This window comes from Clarias gariepinus, chromosome 11 (assembly GCF_024256425.1).
Source record: "Clarias gariepinus isolate MV-2021 ecotype Netherlands chromosome 11, CGAR_prim_01v2, whole genome shotgun sequence".
Classification (NCBI taxonomy): domain Eukaryota; kingdom Metazoa; phylum Chordata; class Actinopteri; order Siluriformes; family Clariidae; genus Clarias; species Clarias gariepinus.
Window position 1 is genome coordinate 32,000,387 of NC_071110.1, and position 20,247 is coordinate 32,020,633.

Genomic DNA, 20,247 nt, shown 5'->3' on the forward strand with positions numbered 1-20,247 from the left:
TGGGCACGTGGGTAAGGTGACAGCGTGGAGAAAAAAAAGGAATACGAGGCAGACAGGGCATAAATCATGACAGGAGACTCCTTCCATAAATGTTAAATAAATGTCTAAATATTTTATTGCAGATAATTTTTTTTATTTAACTTGTCCAGCAAACAACTAACACCCACAGACGTCGTTCCTGTCCATTAGGCTACGCTGAAGTTGCCTTGAACCCGGCCTGTGGCATTATCCCGACTCTGTGGTTCCTGCCGGAGAGCTTTGAACACAAAACTAATAATGCTGTGCCTGAAACCTGCGGATTAACCTTTACTTTTGGGTGAAACGCTTGTGAGCGGGAGTCCTGAGTGTTCACACGAAGACGGGGTGGCTCGTTCTTGTCGAGGATCGATTTGAGAACATGAGACCCTACCTTAACCTTGTGTTGAAAAAACATGTGGGGGGTCGCTTTCCTAGACCTCCGATTTAGCCGCCATTTGATATGTTATTGAAGTGTAGAGGAAAGTCACCAGCACAAAAACACGCCCACACACACACACGTTTACATCGCCTTCCTGTCACGTTCATTCATTCCTCAAAAACAGTAACATAAGGTGAAAAAAGTGTACAGAATGAGCTGACCCGAGGCGGAAAAGTTGATGTGTCATTAATGTTTTAATCAACCGATGCCATTTTTCTTATACACTCCCCCTCTCTCTCTCTCTCTACGTCTCCGAGTGTGCTGCCAGCGGCACCACCGTGAGTTAGAAAGCAATTAAAACTATCGAAGTGTGGGAGGAAAAGCCCTATAAAGCCCCTTGAAGCTGACGCTGAAGTCTCCGCTCTGATTGAACAGACGGTTGTAAGGCTGCAGAACCCTCACGTCCTAAAATTAGAGCACGATGGTGGAGCTTTCACCACTACGCTATTGAAGTCGAGGTTCTGATTGGTGGCAGCTCATGGCACAGTGAAGCATGGTGGTGGGAGCATCGTGTTCACAATCAGCCTCTTGTTTGATTTTCTAATGGATACTTCTCCAGAGCTTTGCATTTGTTTCATAGCTTCTTTGATTTCATCTTGCAGTGTGCTCAGTTTTTGTATGTTCTTGAACACTGTCTGGGTAGCAAGAAGCTGTTTATGTTCTTACATAATTGTAAATTATATATTTTATATTACATCTATTCAACTTTTTATATGGCTTCTGATCAAAGTAAATACTTATGCAAGCTCCACACATGCACACAGACTTGAACATTATGGTTTGGGGAGCTCCAGAATGGCATAACAGAAACGCCCTCATCCTATCATCCGGAGATCGCGAGTTCGGTTCCTGGGTGATGCTACAGCCATCTGTTGCTCAGAGTCTAGAGAGCAGATTGGGCTCTGCGCTCTCTTGAGAGAGGGGGGGGGAGGTGGCATTCTCACCCTCTCACTAGCCAGTCACGGGCATCTGTGAGCTCACACAAATGAACGGCGCTTTCTGAGGGTGTTACTCCGTCCTAAGCACTGCATGAGCAGCAGTTTCGAAAAGGCACAGTCGGCTGGCGTCCTCTGCCTTAAAGGAAGCAATTGAAAGTCTTTACCGTAACTTGTTGGTAGCTATTACTTACTTTCTTTGAAAGTTTATGGGATTTGGGTATGATTAAATAAGGAAGAGAACTGGGGAGAAATAAAAATAAAAGAAAAGGTTTGTTACTGGATATAAAATCCCAAAGAGGTTTATTTAAAAAAACGTGGTAAATTTTGAGGGGTGAATACTTATGCAAAATACTGCACAATCAATTGTTGACGGATAAATTGCTTCATTATACGGTCAACACCATGGTAGAAGTAATTATGTTTGATCAAGCTGTTGATTATTTTCCCATATCAGCACACCCTGCAGTGTTTTTCTTCTATTCCTCATAAAGACAAACACAACACATTACATATAAACAAATGCTTCAAACATGACCATAACAAAAAGCTTTCTCAGCGCAAGGAGAGAAAAACCAAAGGGTCTTTTTTTTTATTTTGTCTAGTGCGCTTGTTATTCGCTATGGAAATAACGCTGGGTGTTAAATATATGCTGCTGTTTTGAATAATTTATCATTTCCTTGTCTGAAATTTGAAGAGACTTGTCACATTCAGATCAGGCGTGATGGAAAACGGAAGACAAACAATTAACTCCTGCCCTGCTTCATCATGACTCCGGCATTGTACAGATAGTTTGAGGGGAAATAAAACGCAAAAACACCTGTCCGCTCGCGACAATTTGTGCCTCGAACTCAACTCTAACAAGCGTATCACTGATTACGAAGGCATTACCGGAACAAAATAATATACGTTACATGCTATAACTGTATACGCGGCTTAGTACACTTTCCTTAGATTACTGCTAATGTTAATCTTTAACTATTAATAATGTTTAATTACTCTGCAATAAATATCTTAGGAACTAAAAATATTTTGGATGCAGTTAAATGTATCTGTGCTTTCTTAAAACAAGATTACAACAAACCAAATATGAGGTTAATAACTTTTTTTTAATCAAATTTTACTAAAACATTGAGCAAGAAAAAAACTTTTTGTTCTATTGGCAGATAATTTAGCTAGTTTTAGGAATTAATTTCTTGAAAGAATCAAAATTCTCTGCCAATAGAACAAGAAATTTTTATTCACAATTTTAGTAACATATGACTAGAAATAAGCTTAATAATCGTATTTATTTATTTATTTTAAGAAATTATAGATTTTGCTAGATTTAAGAAGATTTTGCTTGCTAAGACGCTAAGAGTTTTTTCAGTGCAAAAGAAGCAATTAAATTGTAATTAGACACAGCAGGCATAAAACAAAAATGTTACAATTTTTTACTAAAGTTTTTAAAAAATAATATATTTTTTTAATGATTTCGAGCTCCACGTCAAGGATGAACTATTTTTTTTTTGTCATCCTTGATTGGTTGATTTATTTATAAAAATATAATGCTGCTGTTTTATTCATGTGGTTGCGGATCTACAAATCAAGATGCAAATCATCTTTACACCTTGTTTTATGACTGTCATTTCCAATATCAGACCTAAAATATCTAAAATGTTTTTTTCACTAACGAATTTTATGAAATGTGTAGCAGAGCAGTACTTGAGCCTTTCAAAACAGTGAGTTCTCTTATTCATTAAAATTTTCATTCCAAGACAAATAAGTAATCACAAGATCCATGCCAATTTTGTTAAAAAACAAAAACAGGTACAGATTACAGCTTTGCCACATCATTCAGTTTCATTATGACTCAGTCCAGCGCATTGTAAGTTTTGTTTTCTACACATGAAATGTGTTAGAGGGCAACTAATATGCAAAATTCACTTTTTAATCATGTTTTCACATTTAAACTGGTCTCTGGTAAAGATATACAAGAAACTTTTCTTCTCAAAAAATATTTCTTGATTTGTGTCCTTTTTCACCTTTTTTATTATTGATCAAGCCAATTAGTGACCCCAATTATGACCTAATATAAGAAGATAAAAAAATAAATAAATATATATTTTTTTAATTTCTATATCATATTTTTAAGTTTTAAACAAAAGACTGTAATACAGCATATAAACGAGTAGTTCGCCCAAAACCTCCTGTAATGTTCTTATTTTAATATATGAGGGTCGTTAAATTGTGACTTTTAATGAAAAGTCCCCATTAGGTAAATTAAAGCGTAAAAGCAATCTAGAACAGTACGGTTATGAGACTCTGCAGCTGCAGTAAAATATTTGAACGGTACAAACGTTTTAAAGAAGGCCGTATATCAGTGGATGATGAATGAAGCCACTGCAGTTGTTCCTCTGAACATTCAGTGAGTCCTGATCTTTAAAAACGTACAGTAAAATATATATCTTGACACTAACTTAAGTAAGAAACGCATCTGTCTGGTGGAACTGCACACAGTCATTCACCAACACCACTTTATACCAAAACTTTATACCTTGATGGTATCCAAGCACTAATAAAATTCTGTGATGCAAATGATCCATTCCAGCCACTTAAACAAATTAGTATTATTACCAATTTAACCAATAAAAAATTACCAATAAAAACAATCAAAACGTTTAGAAAATAAAAATAATAAAGTAAAAAGTAAAATTTAAAATAACTAGACATTAAACCTCACTTAACCTTAATTTATGACTCCTCTTGGCACCGACTGCTTTAAAACTCAAACTAAAAGCGGCTCCCTTTTCTTCTTCCTGCCGTAATTAATAACATTCTTGGGACCCATATATCTACAGTATGTTTCCACTAAATCGCTTTAGTAATTTCTCTTGGCTTTTCACTGACACAAACGTTTTGAACGGTTCCCGGACATTTGTGTGACTTATGTAGACGCAAGTTGCCATTTTGTATGCTGAAAATGCTTCGCATGCCGAGGGACATTTCTTGCAAATTTCAGTTCTTAAGGTGAAAATTTTAAAGGCGGGGCCATCATGTGCTGAGGTACCACTGTATTGTCAAACAGAATGTGATTATTTTTATATTGTTTTTTTTTTTTTTTTTTTACTTTCAGGACATTACAGTATGTTGTTACTTTGAGATGTTAAAATATTTTAAGAGATTTCAAGATGTGATTCTTTTGAAGTACTGTATCATTATTTTTGGTATTAAAGTTTATTTCGATCGTATTTTGCGGCATTACTTTATTTTAAAACAGTATGAAGTTATTTTTAGGTATCACCTTTATATTTCAAAATTTCATGATGTTGCCATTTCGACGAATCAACCAGTTATCTTAATATATAATTTTTTTGTTTTTCCTCCGTGGCATTATCTGTTATTAGTTTCATGATACTACTGTACTTCATTATTCTTTTTCTTTATAGTCACTAATGTTAACTAATAGTATTATGTCTTGATATCATACATTATTTTTAAAGGACTTTAAATGTCAAATGTTCAGGGATTTTTTAGACTTAATAATTTAATTTCAGGTTAAGATCTTAATCTATATTTATGTTTAACATATTTTCTTGTCATTTTAACTTCATCCAGACTAATTTATAGAATATTATCTTGTTATTTTTATTCCGTATGTGGCTTGTCAGATAGACACTGAACCAGATGTTGCTTTAATGGAATTTAGTAAACTGCTATTTGGCTTAAATATGTTACGCAGAAACTGTAAAACTCAATTAATAATAATAATAATAATAATAATAATAATAATGTTAAATTGTACATTTTTTTTAAATAGTTTTTTGGGCTCCTGATTTCTTTTTGTTGAATTACTCCTGGATACAAGCAGGATGTGCAGGACACTAGTGTTCACCAAACAGATTTTTTTGTTTCTTCTGCACGCAGTACGCATACTTCTGTACGTCCTCTAGCGCTGTTTATAAAAGCGCAGCAGACACAGGCAGAAGACAGACGGCATGAGATTTCCACCGTAGCCCGAGGCAGATGGAACAGGGTGTAGCTGACTCCTCCAGGCCACCGTACACAACAAACCGGCCTCACACAGACTCTCATACCTCATTTTAATCATCGCCGATGCTTCTCATGAATACAGAAATGCGCCCCGAGGCTGTGCAGGGCCTCCAAATCTAGTTTAACAAAACCTCAAAAGGTCTGGAGAATTACAATTTGCTACGTGGAGAAATGTCGGAACCTTTCAGAAAGAGAGAGAGAGAGAGGGAGAGAGAGAGAGAGGATACAGAATCACCTCGAATCTGCCTCTCAAACCAACTCAACAGGTTTCATTAGCATCACAATGGCAAAGGCTAATCCTCCACAAGTAGTGCCTGAGAACTTTGATTTACGGACTAGCGATCAGCGCTCGCTTGCGTTTTGAATGCCAATGCCCAGCAATTGTAGCATTAGCCAAACAGAAATGACGGAGCTATACAGTATGTTTATAGCGCTGTGAATAAATTATATTAGGAACACTTTAATTAACTGGACATTTGAGTTTCAGTGTTTTAAAGTCATCACAGGATCAGCTAACTTGCTGAATCATGCTAACCTTGCACGCTAAGTTTGTTGTTAATAATAAGAAGTGAACGTACGTTCCCAGGGCTCATGTACTGTGGAACCTCGGATTGCGATTTGCAAATGTGTTCTGCAAGACAAGCAAAGATTTTTAATACATTTTGACCTGGAAAACGAACAAGACCTGAGTATCATGTATCACGCATGCACTTCTTGTTTTGATGCAGAACGTCACGTGATCACAACTGAGCCAGTGGTTTTTCTCCCTCTTGTGCTGCAAAATTGTGGGTAATTGTCTCCCCTGCTGGGTCTTAAAGTTTGTCTCTTACTGGTATAATCAACATCCATGCACGCGTGTACTGTTTACTATAACACTGTGACCATGTGTGTGTGCGTAAAACATTTTATTTTGTGTCTGTATGTGTGTACGCGCGCGTGTAAAGCAAAAGCAAGTCTCATCAGTTTTCTGAAATACGAGCCCGCTTCCGGAACGAATTATGCTCGTAATCCAAGGTTTCACTGTATTTTAAACTTTAAAATTATACATAGTGTAGTCATTTAAATACTGTTATTCTTGACTAACCATCCCTACAGTAAAGCATGGTGGCGGGAGCATCAGATCCAGGGTCATTGTCTACCTGTTTACTCAGTCACAGACAGACTGGTTTTAAATGTTTGGTTTAAATTTTTGATTACACCAGGGGTTTTTAAACTTTTTATTCCTTATTAGCCTCGCACCAAAAGGACACAGTAGATCCAAAGTGCCGTGACTTATAATCTCAGTTTTCAATGTACCCATTAAAAAGATGTTTATTACATTAATTGTTAAATATAATAACTATGATATTAACAGGCTGTGATTTCCAGAACAAAGGAAAAAAATCATGGATGCCCTGGATGTGCTTCAGAGATAGATCCCTCAGAGTCTCTTAAATCCACTTTGAGACACACAAGCCTCACACCGTCCTTAGATATCGTTTGTAGCTGAAATGTAAGCGCCACTAGTCATCTAATTACAACCTGAACCAGAAAAAAGGATGAAAAAGATGAATGAAAGCAGCAATCCAGTCAAGTGGCTGTTTCAGATAAAAAGGTAAAAAGGCATCTCGCAGATGACGAACAGATGAGAGAAGCGAACAAGGCAACTGACAGAAAGATGGAGAATTGTGGTTAAAACCTGCAGGTGCTAACGAGGACATCAGGAAATTATTTAACGAGACACCTAGCTGTCTTTACATATAATAAGGGCTTAAAGTACAACCTCTGCTCTTGATGATACCTTGTAATTATAATGAAGAAAGCCGTGGTGACAACTCACTGGCTGTTCAGTTGCAGCGTTGCTACATGTGCAAAAGTTAGCACACCCACCTCTAAGTTTTATTCCGGTGTACTTGATGTTGAATCATACTGTAGTGCTGAATGTTTTCTAGTATCCTTTTACAGTATCTCCAGTTTACCTGCGACTTGTTGATTTCATCTTCCAAAAGCAGCACATTTCACAATCTCTTAGATATAAAGTCTTTTTATTTATTTCCCCAGAAGTTTGTGCTCATGTTTTTTCTTTTTGTTTGTTTTTTAATAATATAAATGTCATAACTTGCAACTTAAATATGGTTACAAATAGAGCTTTTTAATCAGCTTCATTATCAGCTTCGTACAGAGCATTAAAAATAATAATAATAATTGCATAATTTTGCAATTTGCCAACCGGTGACCTGATTTCATGTTAAGGAACAACAAAGTAGAGCTCTTATTATTATTAAATCACATGCTTAATCACATACTTATAAATTTTTGACCTGACATTTTTTTGTTGAGTTAAATATATACACTATAAAAGCGGCCATGCATTAAGTAACTAATATGAAATTATGCTTGAAACAACATAAGTGTTTTTAGCTTAAGTGAAACTGATAACTGGGGACTTTTATTACTATTAAAACAACAGGTGGTTACTGTAAAACCAGGTTTGCCATATTCAGAATTTTTTATTAATCCCAAAGAGAAATTTCTCTGCCTTGTTACACCTGCTCAGTGTTTAAAAATAAATAAATAAATAAGGACTATTACAACTGACTAATGATGGAAGGACATACATATTGAGTATGCCAGTTGTCAAGTGTCAAATTTATATACAGTATAATTAAAAATTTATCCAATAGATGAGATAAAGTAAATTTAATGTGTTTTTAAAATAGAGAGGGTTGAAATATTGGTGAAGCAAAACAAGCGATCAATAAGTAACATTTGGAAAGACATGTAAATACAGTATGTAAATAAATTAATAAAATTTGATGAGGCAGCTTCATCTGATTTCGTTCCAAGTCTAATACAGTATGAAGAACCTCCGGCAGAGTTTGAACAGTTATGTCAGATTTCTGTAAGTTAGAGCGGACAGTACAAACACAGGTCCGATATCAGACCTTGAAGGAGCCAGAAGCTCTTGGTGGGTGAGAATTGCCCAAGACCAAGCTACAGAACATGTTTTTTTTTTTTTTTTCTTTTTTCCCCAAACAGCCCAAAAGAATCCAACACAGCCACGCCGATCACCTTAAGTACTCTGAACCGGTCTTCTCCTTCATGTTGTCCTGAAGAAGCTGAACAAACCAGGGTGAGAAAAACGTTCATATTCCTCAGACGGAGCGATGATTTCTGACTTGACTATAATGGATAAGAATCACCTCACTGTCAGGATTCGTGCCAGGAATGAAGCACCAGGGGATCGGCGCACGTTTAAAGCTCATGATCGTTTTCAGCTCGATCCGACTGACATGTTAGCGATCACAAACTTTCGCCCTTTGCATTTATTAATTCAACATGCATTAGGGACGGTTAGGGTTCAAGGTTAGAGTTTATCCTGTACATGAAGCTGCTTGTTGTAAATCAGTCACCATGCCTTAACCATGTCCTGGTTAGATCTGGTGATTTGGACATTAAAACCCCGACAGCTATAGTAAATGACATTGGTTTATCATCTAACAACAAAAAGGGCTAACATAAGATTATAGGCTATATCGTTAGTTTCACCTCTTTATAATGACCTCATCAAAGTACTTTAGAAATGTAGTAAGAAATTAATTCTGTAAGAAAATTAAATAATTTAGACTTTTTTTTTAATTTTAGACTTTTGTGATTTTTTTTTTTCTGGAGTCTATCGCAGGAGACTGAGTGCATGAGGAAGGGTGCATCCTGGACAGGGTGTCAATCCATCACAGGGAACACACATACACACTCAAACGCCAATTATAACCTAAGCTGCATGTCTTTGGACTGTGAGAGGAAACTGGAGTACCCAGAGGAAACTCACCTAGCATTGGGGAAACTACACACACACAGACCCTAGGCGGGAATTGAACCCGGACCCTGTCAATGTTAAGTAATCTGACATTGCTCACTAAACCACTGAGTCACCTGGGTTAAACTCAATTATTAATAATTAGCTAACAATAGCTCATACATTTTATCATGGTAATGAATCAATTTAAAATAAAAATAGAAGATCACTGTTTGTTTGTGTGTTTGATCAGTGAGTGACGGAAATAGTTTGCTTTATGTTTTAGCTAGCTAAACCTTCTTGTTTTTCTTCGTTAGAAAAATTTGGCTAAATTTCCCAGGGATGTTGTAGTGCATGTTTTTTTTTTTTATACCAGCTCATTAAGTGTTCAAGATTTATCGTTTCAAGTTGAAAAGTTAAAATTCTAAATTTGATTTTAAAATCATAAATCTTTAATTCTTAAGTAAATAAATAAAATCTCAGACATGCTCAGTATAGTTTATATATACAGTGAGGTCAATAAGTATTTGATCCCCCTGTGATTTTACAAGTTCTCTTACTTAGAAATCATGGAGGGTCTACAATTTTCAGCATAGGTGCATTTCCACTGCGAGAGACAGAATCTAAAAAGAAAAGTCAGGAAATCACATTGTATGATTTTTTTTAACAATTTAATTGTGAAATACTGTGTCAAATAAGTTTTTGATCACTCGCTTATCAGCCAGATTTCGGACGGAGTCACTCCTTGGTTTTCCTGGCTGTGTGCTTTGGGTCATTGTCATGTTGGAAGACACAGCCACGACCCATCTTTAATGCTCTGACTGAGGGAAGGAGGTTTTTGCCCAATATGTCACAATACATGGCCCTGTTCATCCTCTCTGTGCAGAAAAACACCCCCAGCGCATGATGCTTCCAGCCCCATGCTTCACTGTAGATATGGTATTATTGGGATGATCAACTGAAAGAACTCATCATTCTTCTTCCTCCAAAAAAAGTTCTACCTTGGTCTCATCTGACACAGGACTTTCTCCCATGGCTCCTCTGGATCATCCAGATGGTCCCTGGCAAACTTCAGACGGGCCTGGACATGGGCTGACTTAAGCAGGGGAACCTTCCGTGTGATGCAAGTTTTTAAACCATGACGTCTTAGTGTATTACTGAAGGTAGCTTTGGAAAGGATGGTCCCAGCTCTCTTCACGGCATTGACCAGCTCCTCCCGTGTAGTTCTGGGCTAATTCTTCACCGTTCTTAGCATCATTGATACCCCATGTATCTACTTAGACTTTGGCTGATTGTGAGGTGCACAGGTGTCTTTATGACGGCTAACGACCTCAAACAAAAAATCATACAATGTGATTTCCGAATTTTTCTTTTTAGATTCTGTCTCTCACAGTCGAAATGCACCCATGCTGAAAAGTTGTAGACCGTCCATAAGTAAAAGACCTTGCAAAATCAAATACTTATTGACCTCACTGTGTATATATATATATATATATATATATATATATATATATATATATATATATATAGTAGAAAAACATTTTGTTTATTTATCAGAATGAAAAACATGATATAATTTTTTTCTAAACAAATGTCTGTCTGTGAATTGGTTTCTCTTAAAGTATTTTGTTGGTCATACTTCATTTGAAAAAATGAGGCTTCATGTAGTTTAACATGTACACATTTTGCATACTTGATACAACCAAAAAAATCGATTTATTTTTAAAATGTTTTAAAATGTAATGCTAATCAAACAATTAAAAGACAACATTCGTAATTTTTCTGTCACTGTAGCATTTTATGGATAAGTTAAAAAATTTTAAACTTTAACTCCTGAATTTAAGGGAAACGATTTAAAGAATACAATCTGGTTTAAGGTGTTTACACTTTAGCGGGTGCTGTGCTGTGGTGTGATAGTGAAGTGGGTGGAGCTTAAGCCTTGTTACATTGTTATGCTTTAGTTAATATGATGGTGCCAAAAACAAACATGTTGCTATTGGGTTTTGACACGGTTTAAGAGAGGAGTTGTATTAATTTTTTTTTAATTATTAAACAAAATCATCATTTTTGCCTTTGGTGTTTCACCTTTGTTCTTGAACTTTCCACTACAAATGATAGTTTTATGTAAATGATGATTAGATTTCAGTTAACTTCACCATTGGCTCTGCTTCACTGCTCCCTGGAGGTTCCCAGATCCTGCTTTTGGATTTAGGGGACAAAAAAAAAAAAAGAAGAAGAAGAAAAAAAAGGCACCGTGCTGTCCAGTACAACATTAGGACATTTGGATGGCAGATGGCATTATCATGCTTTTCTGATTTTTTATATTTATTTGCAAACTGTTTTTTTTCCCCTTCTCAGCAGGAGCACAGCGGATGAAGTGCATGCAGATCAACCCAGAAGACAAGATGCCAAGATGTCCAGCACAAGTCTAATATGTACCTAATATGTAATTTTCCACCAGCATGTGGGATTTTCTATTTCTTATTAGAGTGCATGATGGAAATGATGTTTTGAATAGTTTTTAACTAAAAAATAAAAAATATATATTTTAAACATAATCTCCAATATTAAATGGCATGATGGGAATGATGCTTTAAATAGTTTTTACCTAAGAAAAGATGACCCTATGTTGAAACTCGTAAGTATTTGACTCACAGCATCCGAAACAGAAGTGACACCGAGCATTATGGGGGAAAAAAGCACATAGTCGCAAAAAGCGCAAAAGTTGCACGCACACGCACGCACGCACGCACACACACTGTCTCTTACCTGATGATGGCTGTGTCTCCCTGGCGCACGGTGATGTTGTCCGTCGCGCGCTGCACGTCCACGCTCCGCGCGGGAAAGCCTGCGGGCAGAAGAACACACAGCAGTCGGAACAGGGTCGCGTGCAAGCGGCACCAGCAGCACGCGCTCCTCCGCGAGGACATCACGCGTGCGGTTTAGATCCCAGAGAAAGACAAGAGGAGGAAAAAAAGTGCTCAGAATAATGGTGATAAAAAGCTCTGCACTCGTCCTGAAATTAGGATTTAAAAAAAATATTAAACGTCGTAACGTAACTTTGGGATTTTTTTTTTCTTCTAAAGGAAGAAAGAAAGAAACAAACAGAGGAGAGACGCAGAGATTCCGCTCCGTGATGCTGAAGCGCCGCTCGCCGCGCGAGGAGGCACAGCCTGAGTGAGTCCTGAGCGCGCGCTCGCTCGCTCTCTCTCTCTCTCTCTCTCTCTTTCTCTGCGGTCTGTGCGCGCGCTCCCGCCGCCCCGCTATACATCGCTGCTGCCGCTCGCTCGCGCTCCCGCCGCTGATGATGCTGCTGCGCGCGGTACTGGCCCCCCCCCCCCCCCACACACACACACACTGCGAGATTATTGGCACGCTTTCCAGGTCGTCAAGGCAACGGGATACTAGCGTTCACGCCTTGGCAAACCCCCGCCTTCATTTAAACGATCATAAACAACAACAACAACAACAACAACAAAAAACAGGCCTTAATGCGAACACGCTAAGAAGTATTGCAGTAAAGGAGAAACTTTAAATATGGGAAATACTTAATGAACTATCACTACCTAATCATCAGCTTCCAAGTACTGTTATTATTTATTATTATTATTATTATTATTCGTAAATCATTAACGAATAATAATTCTTAATGCAGAAAAAAACACACCTTTATGTAAAACGATAATCAAAAGCAAACCTTTAAAGCTGATGAATAAAAAGCTGATAAAAAACAGTCCTTTACAGAAATCAGCAAATAAGACCCACCTTTATGCAAATAATTAAAATCAACAACAACAACAACAACAGCAACCACGCCTTGATGCAAACTTAATTTAAAGCACTGCAGTAAAAGAGAAACCTTATATAATTGATATAAACCTTAATTAGTTAGCAGTACCTAATTATTAGTTTCTTGTATTTAAATAATTAACTTAACCAATTAATCAATAATAATTCTCAATGCAATACCACAAAAATAATAATAATATTTTTTTATTTAACAAAAGCAGACTTTTTGCAAAACAATTATATATATACTTAATTAATTATCACTACCTACTGTACTCAGCAGCTTCCTAGTATTGTATTTAAATCATTATCGTAACCCATTAATAAATAATAATGCTCAATGCATAAAATTCACCTATATGTAAATGAGTGACAGAAGCACGGGTTTATGCAAAACAATAATAAACAGCAAGTCTTTTAATTTGTAAAAACTAGCCTACCTCTATGCAAATTATGATAAACAACAATAACAACCACACCTTGATGCAAACACACTAAAAAGTAAAAAAAACCCGTAAGCCCTTAATGAATAATAATGATTATTTCAGGAAAAACATGCCTTTATTTAAATGAGTGACAAAAGCACACCTTTATGCAAAACAATTATAAAAAGCCGACCTCCTTAGCTGATAAATAAAATCAGTCCTTTATGCTAATGAGCAAAGAAGACCCCGCATTTATGCAAATTATTAAAAACAACAACAACAACAAGCCCCCCCCCCACGCCTTGATGTGAGCATGATAAAAAGCATTGCAGTAAAAGACAATCCTTTTTTATAGAGGGTAAATACTTAATTCATTAGCACTGCCTAATTATGCAGATCTTCATGCAAATTAACAAACAAATAAATAAATAGTGAAAAAAGCACACTTTATTTGCTAATAATGAATTGTATTTCTTAAACATTTATTAAATACTTTAAGTACTTTAGTAAAATATATAAACAGATATTTTGCATACAAATTGAAGTCTTTGGTCTGTAATTTGTTCCTGTAACACTAAACATTAATTATTAAGAAACTCATTACAAGCAAAGACCTTAACATCAGGACAGATGTCAGATATTTTCGTCAGAGAGTTGACGTTTTTATGTCGAGTTCATGTAAAGTTAATGTTTAAATAATTCAAGAGATCTGGTTAAACATTTCATGTAAATTTCTAGGTCATATGTTTTTTGTTCCTCGTACTTTGGAAACAAGTTGTATGGTAACCATGACAACAATCAGGGGCGCTATAATGATTCGGTCACAAAAACAGGACTGTTTATGAGTCAAGGTTACGTTTTATTGCATGTGATTCTCAGCATTGCAACACACTGTCGAAGTACTTTACTTTTTTCCGAGACTAAAAAGCAAAAGGAACATTCTGGAAACATCCTTGGCTAGCAACAAGAATATCCTAATAAAAGTACGTTCTACTAAAAAACCTGAAGTGTTTGGAAACAACAAAAAGCAACAAAAAAAAAAAAGCCTGATTATCCATTAAAAGGCTTCAAAACGCTTGTTTTTGTAGCTCCGCCTCCTGACTCGAACAACAAAGTCTTGCCTTGCTTCTCTTTGTAGCATTAGCGTCAGTGTTTACACCTGCTACAACGTACGACCTAATAAGCATTATGGACGTTCCACGCTTTTTTATTTCCTACTTTGATCCTGCTTATCATTTACTTTTGCATTTTATGATGAATAACGTTGAAAGCAGGGCTGGTTTGTGATTGCGGAGCTGCATTGTTCGTTGTTGTTAATGCTTCTCCGTCGCACACGACTAATAAGGAATTAAGGATTATCGGAAATAAATAAATAAATAAAAAACAAAACAAAGCGCTCTGAGTTTATGGTTGTTCTGCGTCGTGCTAGTCAACTGTGACGAGCTGCATCTTTCGAAAACTCCATTAGACTCTAGTGAGTAAAATAATAGTACAGGACTATAAGCCATAATTATTAAGAAACACACACACACACACACACACACACTTGAACAAAAAAAGTTTTGCCTTGCTTTTCTTTAAAAAGTGTATTATTAAAAAGTATTAGTCTAGCTTAATGTTTCAAGCCAACTATTTGTGTTTAAATTCCTCACGCTTTAACTAACACTTACTTCCTCGTCCTCACGCTGCACGTCTGCGCGCTCCTTCATTAGCTCTCATAAAACAAATGAACTTCATGCCTTAATAAATCACAGTTTATGAAACAGGCCCTGCGTTTTACTGCTGCCTCTGAAACCGACAAAGCAAACAGCAATTAAAGAAGGGCATTATGTAGGTTTCGGGGGTTTAATGGTTCCGCAGCTCTTTTCCTGTACCAAAACAAATGATCTTTCAGAAGAGGAACAATCAGAAGGATTAGAAATCCATGGAGGCCTGGAGGGAATTGTACACGCGCTGCAGGATGGGACTCGGAGCTCTGCCGCTCTGCCGCTTTGCTGTTGTTGCAAAGAATATTGTCTGTGACTATACATTATGTTAAACTGGCAACCAGAGCACTTTCTGTTCCTATGCATTTTTTTTTACAAGGGGTGTTCAAGTCAAAACTGGACTTTTGATTGTTTATTTCTCTCTATATTACCCTACTACACTAATGCATTTATCCCAGAGTAACACCATACTTGGGTATGCCGGAGCCATGATCAGACCGCCTGCATGATTTACATCTGAAACACCGGCCTCCCAGGAACTCCTTTAATGGCCCAAACATGTGTAAATGTCTAGGAGCGGGGTCAGGACTGTATGGGGGGCGTGGCAATAACTCTCAGCTGAGTTCCTGTAGTGCAAATAGTGTTGGTGAATGAGTGTGTGTACAGTTCTCACAGACAGGTGTGTCTCTTCTGCAAGTTAGTGACAACTTATTTGTCGATTGTCAGTGATCAGGCGTCCACTCGCTAAATGTTGACAGGAACGACTGCAGTGGGCTTCGAGCCACCTGGGCTGTGATTGTCCCCCACAAACTTGTTGTCTTCTTTAAAACTTCTTTAATAAATAAATTAATATATAATATTATTATATATTGCCTATATATATATATATATATATATAGTTAACTGCATGATTAGACATGTTTCCTCTATTTAAACTTATTTCTGACATTTCCTTTTCCAGCTGTCCTGACCATTACATCACAGTTTCTATAGCAACATCTTGTTTAAAGAGACATGTACAGAGGACGCGTCATGTAAACAGATTTAGAGGTAAAGAGATGCTCATTTAGTATGTATGGAAGGAGTCTTCAATGTCAGAGCTTTGTACACCTTTAACTTTTCCAATGTCTTCAAGACAGTAGAGTAGGGCATTCATAATTATTTATAATTATAATTAAAATTAAACATAAATAACAAATAATGATAATGTTTCCAGTGTATTTATTTTTACTTCTAGGGAATTCATTAAATTTTATGTTTATTCTTAGTTATAGAAAAAAATACATGACACATCAAAGCCTATACGCTAAATAAAAAAAAACAATTATTGTAAAAATAATTATAAAAATAATGACTATAAAGAATATGAGAAAGGTTTAATTTATGCTTACTGGCCATTTTACAAATAAAAATAAATGTTCCATTGTTTTAAATGACATTTTCTCTTATTTTTTATTCTCTACGCCTTTTCCTTCAGTGTTTTTTTTTTTATTTGTATTATTTTCACCATTGTACATCAATAATAAAGACCTCCAAACTATGAGAGAACACACATAAAATGATGCAGTAAACAAACAAAAAAAAGCATTAGCATATGTTTTATATTAAAGATTGTCCAAAGTAGCTACATTTAGCTTTGATGAAGCTTGGCACACTCATGGCATCCTCTAATCAGATTCATGAGGTCGTCACCTAGAATGGTTTTAAATTCACTGTTGGCCTTATCAAGAGTTAATCTGTGACATTTATTTATTTTTATGTGCTTTCAAACATCAGTTATTTTATGCAGAGGAAGGGTGTGTACAAAGTCAATATCCCTATAAGTGCTACTACAACTACTGTACAAATCCATATTACGGCAAGAAACACTCAGTTAAGTAAAGGATAAAAGACAATTCATCATTACTTTAAGTAATGAAGGTCAGTCAATCCGGAAAATCTCAAGAACGCAAGAAGCTAAAACCATTAAATGCTGTGATGAAACTGGCTTTCATGAGGACTGTTCCAAAAAAGGAAGACCAAGAGCTACCTCTGCTGCAGAGGATAAGTTTATTAGAATGTCCAACCTACAGGAACCACTGATTAACAGCACCACAGATCACATAAAGGCTTCTCTGAGTTTAAGTAGCAGGCGTTTTAGCAACATCCACTGTTCCTAGGAGACTGTGTGAGCCAGGCCATGGTTGAATTGTGGCAAAGAAAACATTACCAAGGAGAAAAGACATGCTTGGGTCAAGGAACACAAGGAACGGACATTAGATCAGTGAAAATCTGACCTTCGGTCTGACTTCTTTAAGGAACTGAAAATATAAAACATATTCTGGGGTATTTAAGACTTTTTAGGATTTCACATTTGTTCAGTCCTAATTTCAACATCTTCAGCTTAAATATACAATGTTGAAAACGAAAAGAATTAAGAAAATCCACTGAATGAGCAGGTGTGTCCAGACTTTTGACTGGTACTCTATATGATGCGTATACACAGATGTCATTGATTTTATTACTCGTGTAAATTGTTATTATAAAGTAAAACAAAAGTATTCAAGTTAGTGCATTAATATAAACCTATGACTGCTTTGCTTGGTATTGTTTTGTTTTTTTTATATTTTAAACAATTGTCTATATAAAATTGAATACAATCCATGCTCATTGTCTTTGTGCAAAGTGCAGGCAGTGAGATGAATAAACTCTTTGAAAATGAGTAAATGCACCTGAAACCATGCTGTGAAATATGGCATATCGTGTGTATTTAGAGGAAATAACCGTTCTACTGAAGAAAGTATGATTCCACCTCAATCTTTGGCATTTGCACATAAAGGTTACAGAGATGATCTGAGCAATAAATAATTTGTAATTGAATTGAACTCGAGATGGAGAACTGGCCTACGCTACAGTCAGTCCGTGTAGGCAGGAGGAAGGTTAAAGCGCCACGAAAAAAAAAAGAAGAAAAAAACCCCTCTAGTTCTGGCACTCACAACAGTTTGCATTCATGGCGTCTCTAGACGACATGAAAAAGTGTCAGAAAAGCGTATGAGGGGAAAAAAAAGGATGAGAAAATAGATAGGATTTGCCTGCATTTTCTCCAAGCCTCTGAGCTGACTCTAGTCGCAATTCTGCACTGTTTTGTGCCACTGATAGAGAGGCTGGAGAGGGCACTCCAACGATGCAACGGAGATTGGAAACCTGCTCTTGCGCAGGTGCTTTCTCTCCACATGAAGACCCATCACCTTCTGCTCATGACAGAATACAAAACTGATTTTTCTGAAAGATTCATAGCCTTCAAATCACATTTAACTAAGATGGTAACCTTCATCTATAGTGGACAAAGAACATACAAATATACCTTTAAGACCAGCAAAGGACACTGGAACTGGAAAGGTTTAGCACAAATAACGTGTGCTGCTCTGGGGAATCTTATTGGGGTTTAAGAATTATGGTTGGTTGTAGATCTTTTCTCCAAATCTTGCCACAAAACCTCGTTGATCTGGATTTAATAATTCACTGATACCTCGGCATACGAATTGAATCCGTTCCAGAGGCGAGTCCTTAAGGTGAAAATTCATATTGTGAAATGCATTGTCCCATAGAAAATAATGTAAATGCCCCAAAATATTACAGATATTACCAATTTCCAACATTATGATTATATTTTTTGCACATAAAAACAATCAAAATGAAGTAAAATATGAAATGAATAAACTTTAAACCTCCCTTAACCTTAATTTATGATTCCTCTCGGCACCGACTGCTTTAAAATCCAAACTGAAAGCCGCTCCATTTTCTTTTTGCTACCGTCCTTCATAACATTCTTGGGACCCATGGTGCTATAAATAACCAGATTTGGGTCAATGAAGTGGAGTTTAATTGATTTAACTGAAGCAGTGGTGGGCAAAGCCTGTACCCAAGTAAAAGGAGAAGTTTACATTTGTACGGAGTTAAAGAAGAAAAGTACTCACCTTTAAATATACTTAAGTATAAAAAAAAATACTGGATTGGTATAAGATTGCATTAGCTTACTTTAGTCCTTAAAAATAAAAAAATAAAAACGTTTCTCTCTGTCTGCTTGATTGTGTTTTGTCACTGTCTGCAACCAGCACCAATTCTGATTTCACACACTTGCTACACTGTTTCACGAAGGGAAGGCAAATCACACAATTATGCATAATAGTCAGCAGGTGGTGATATTCCTGTTTCAAATACTACATAACACTGTGGTTATGAAAAGCAACACCATGCAGAAATTAGTCCAGGCCAAGGCAGGCAACTGCTTGTGGTTCCATGCCAGCAGGGGCACCTCAGCGTTAATAAACTAAGACAAGTTTATGATGAATTTGGTGATGAATGCTGGAGTATGCTAGAGAATGCTGGAAAATGCTGGAGAAGCTCATTGCAAATCTGTGCTCAGGACCCCAACAGGTTCTAGGATCGTCTCCCGATGTAATGACATAAAAATATAGATATTTGTTGCAGGCTGTAATGTAAGTGAAATGTATCCTGACTCAAGCAAAGTACAGATACATGAAATATGTAATAAAGTACAGTAACAAAGTAAATGTATTAAGTTTCCAGCCCTATGCAGAATGTAATAATGTTAATAGCTTGAGCTATTAGTTGCTCTATATGTTTCTGCATATAGTGATGTACATGTCAATTCATACAGCAAAGTCTATCCTGTTTGTATATATATATTTGTTAAATTTGTATCATACCTATGTATATCTGTGCCCCCTAAAATTGTTGGAAGCTTTTTTCAGAACTAAGTTGTATATAAATGCTATAGCTATAATTTCTCTTCACTTGAAATACTGTAAAAGACCCAAATCTTTTGTAGCATGACAATGCGTCTGTGCATGAAGCAAGCCCAATGAAGAGGTTTAAGGTTGGAGTGGAAGAACACCAGTGATCCTGAACTCCTGAACCCAACCATACTGAACCCCTTGGGAATTAAAGAAACTGGAGCCTCCTCTACATTTCGAAAGTGTCGTCTACTAATCACTTAGTCAATGCTAAGATTGTATGCCTTCAAACTTGTCCAGGAAACATTTCGTCCTACCTGAGTGACCCCCATACTTTAAAATTTGAAGTTCTCAGTGGCAAAGTGTGACCTTGAGATTCTTCTGTTCGTTAA

The 20,247-nt window shown here is 36.5% G+C and overlaps 1 protein-coding gene across 2 annotated transcripts in view; it reads right to left on the reverse strand.

Annotated features, from left to right (window-relative positions):
- The window catches only part of lsamp (limbic system associated membrane protein), a 713,842-nt gene that overhangs the window by 198,462 nt on the left and 495,133 nt on the right, over nt 1-20,247 (reverse strand). The window contains exon 2 of one of the 2 annotated variants that reach the window (XM_053507446.1): nt 11,969-12,047. In XM_053507446.1, coding sequence (XP_053363421.1) covers nt 11,969-12,047 — 79 coding nt within the window. Of the gene's footprint in view, nt 1-11,968; nt 12,372-20,247 lie in introns of those variants that run through there. The other variant, XM_053507445.1, reaches the window with a different exon arrangement.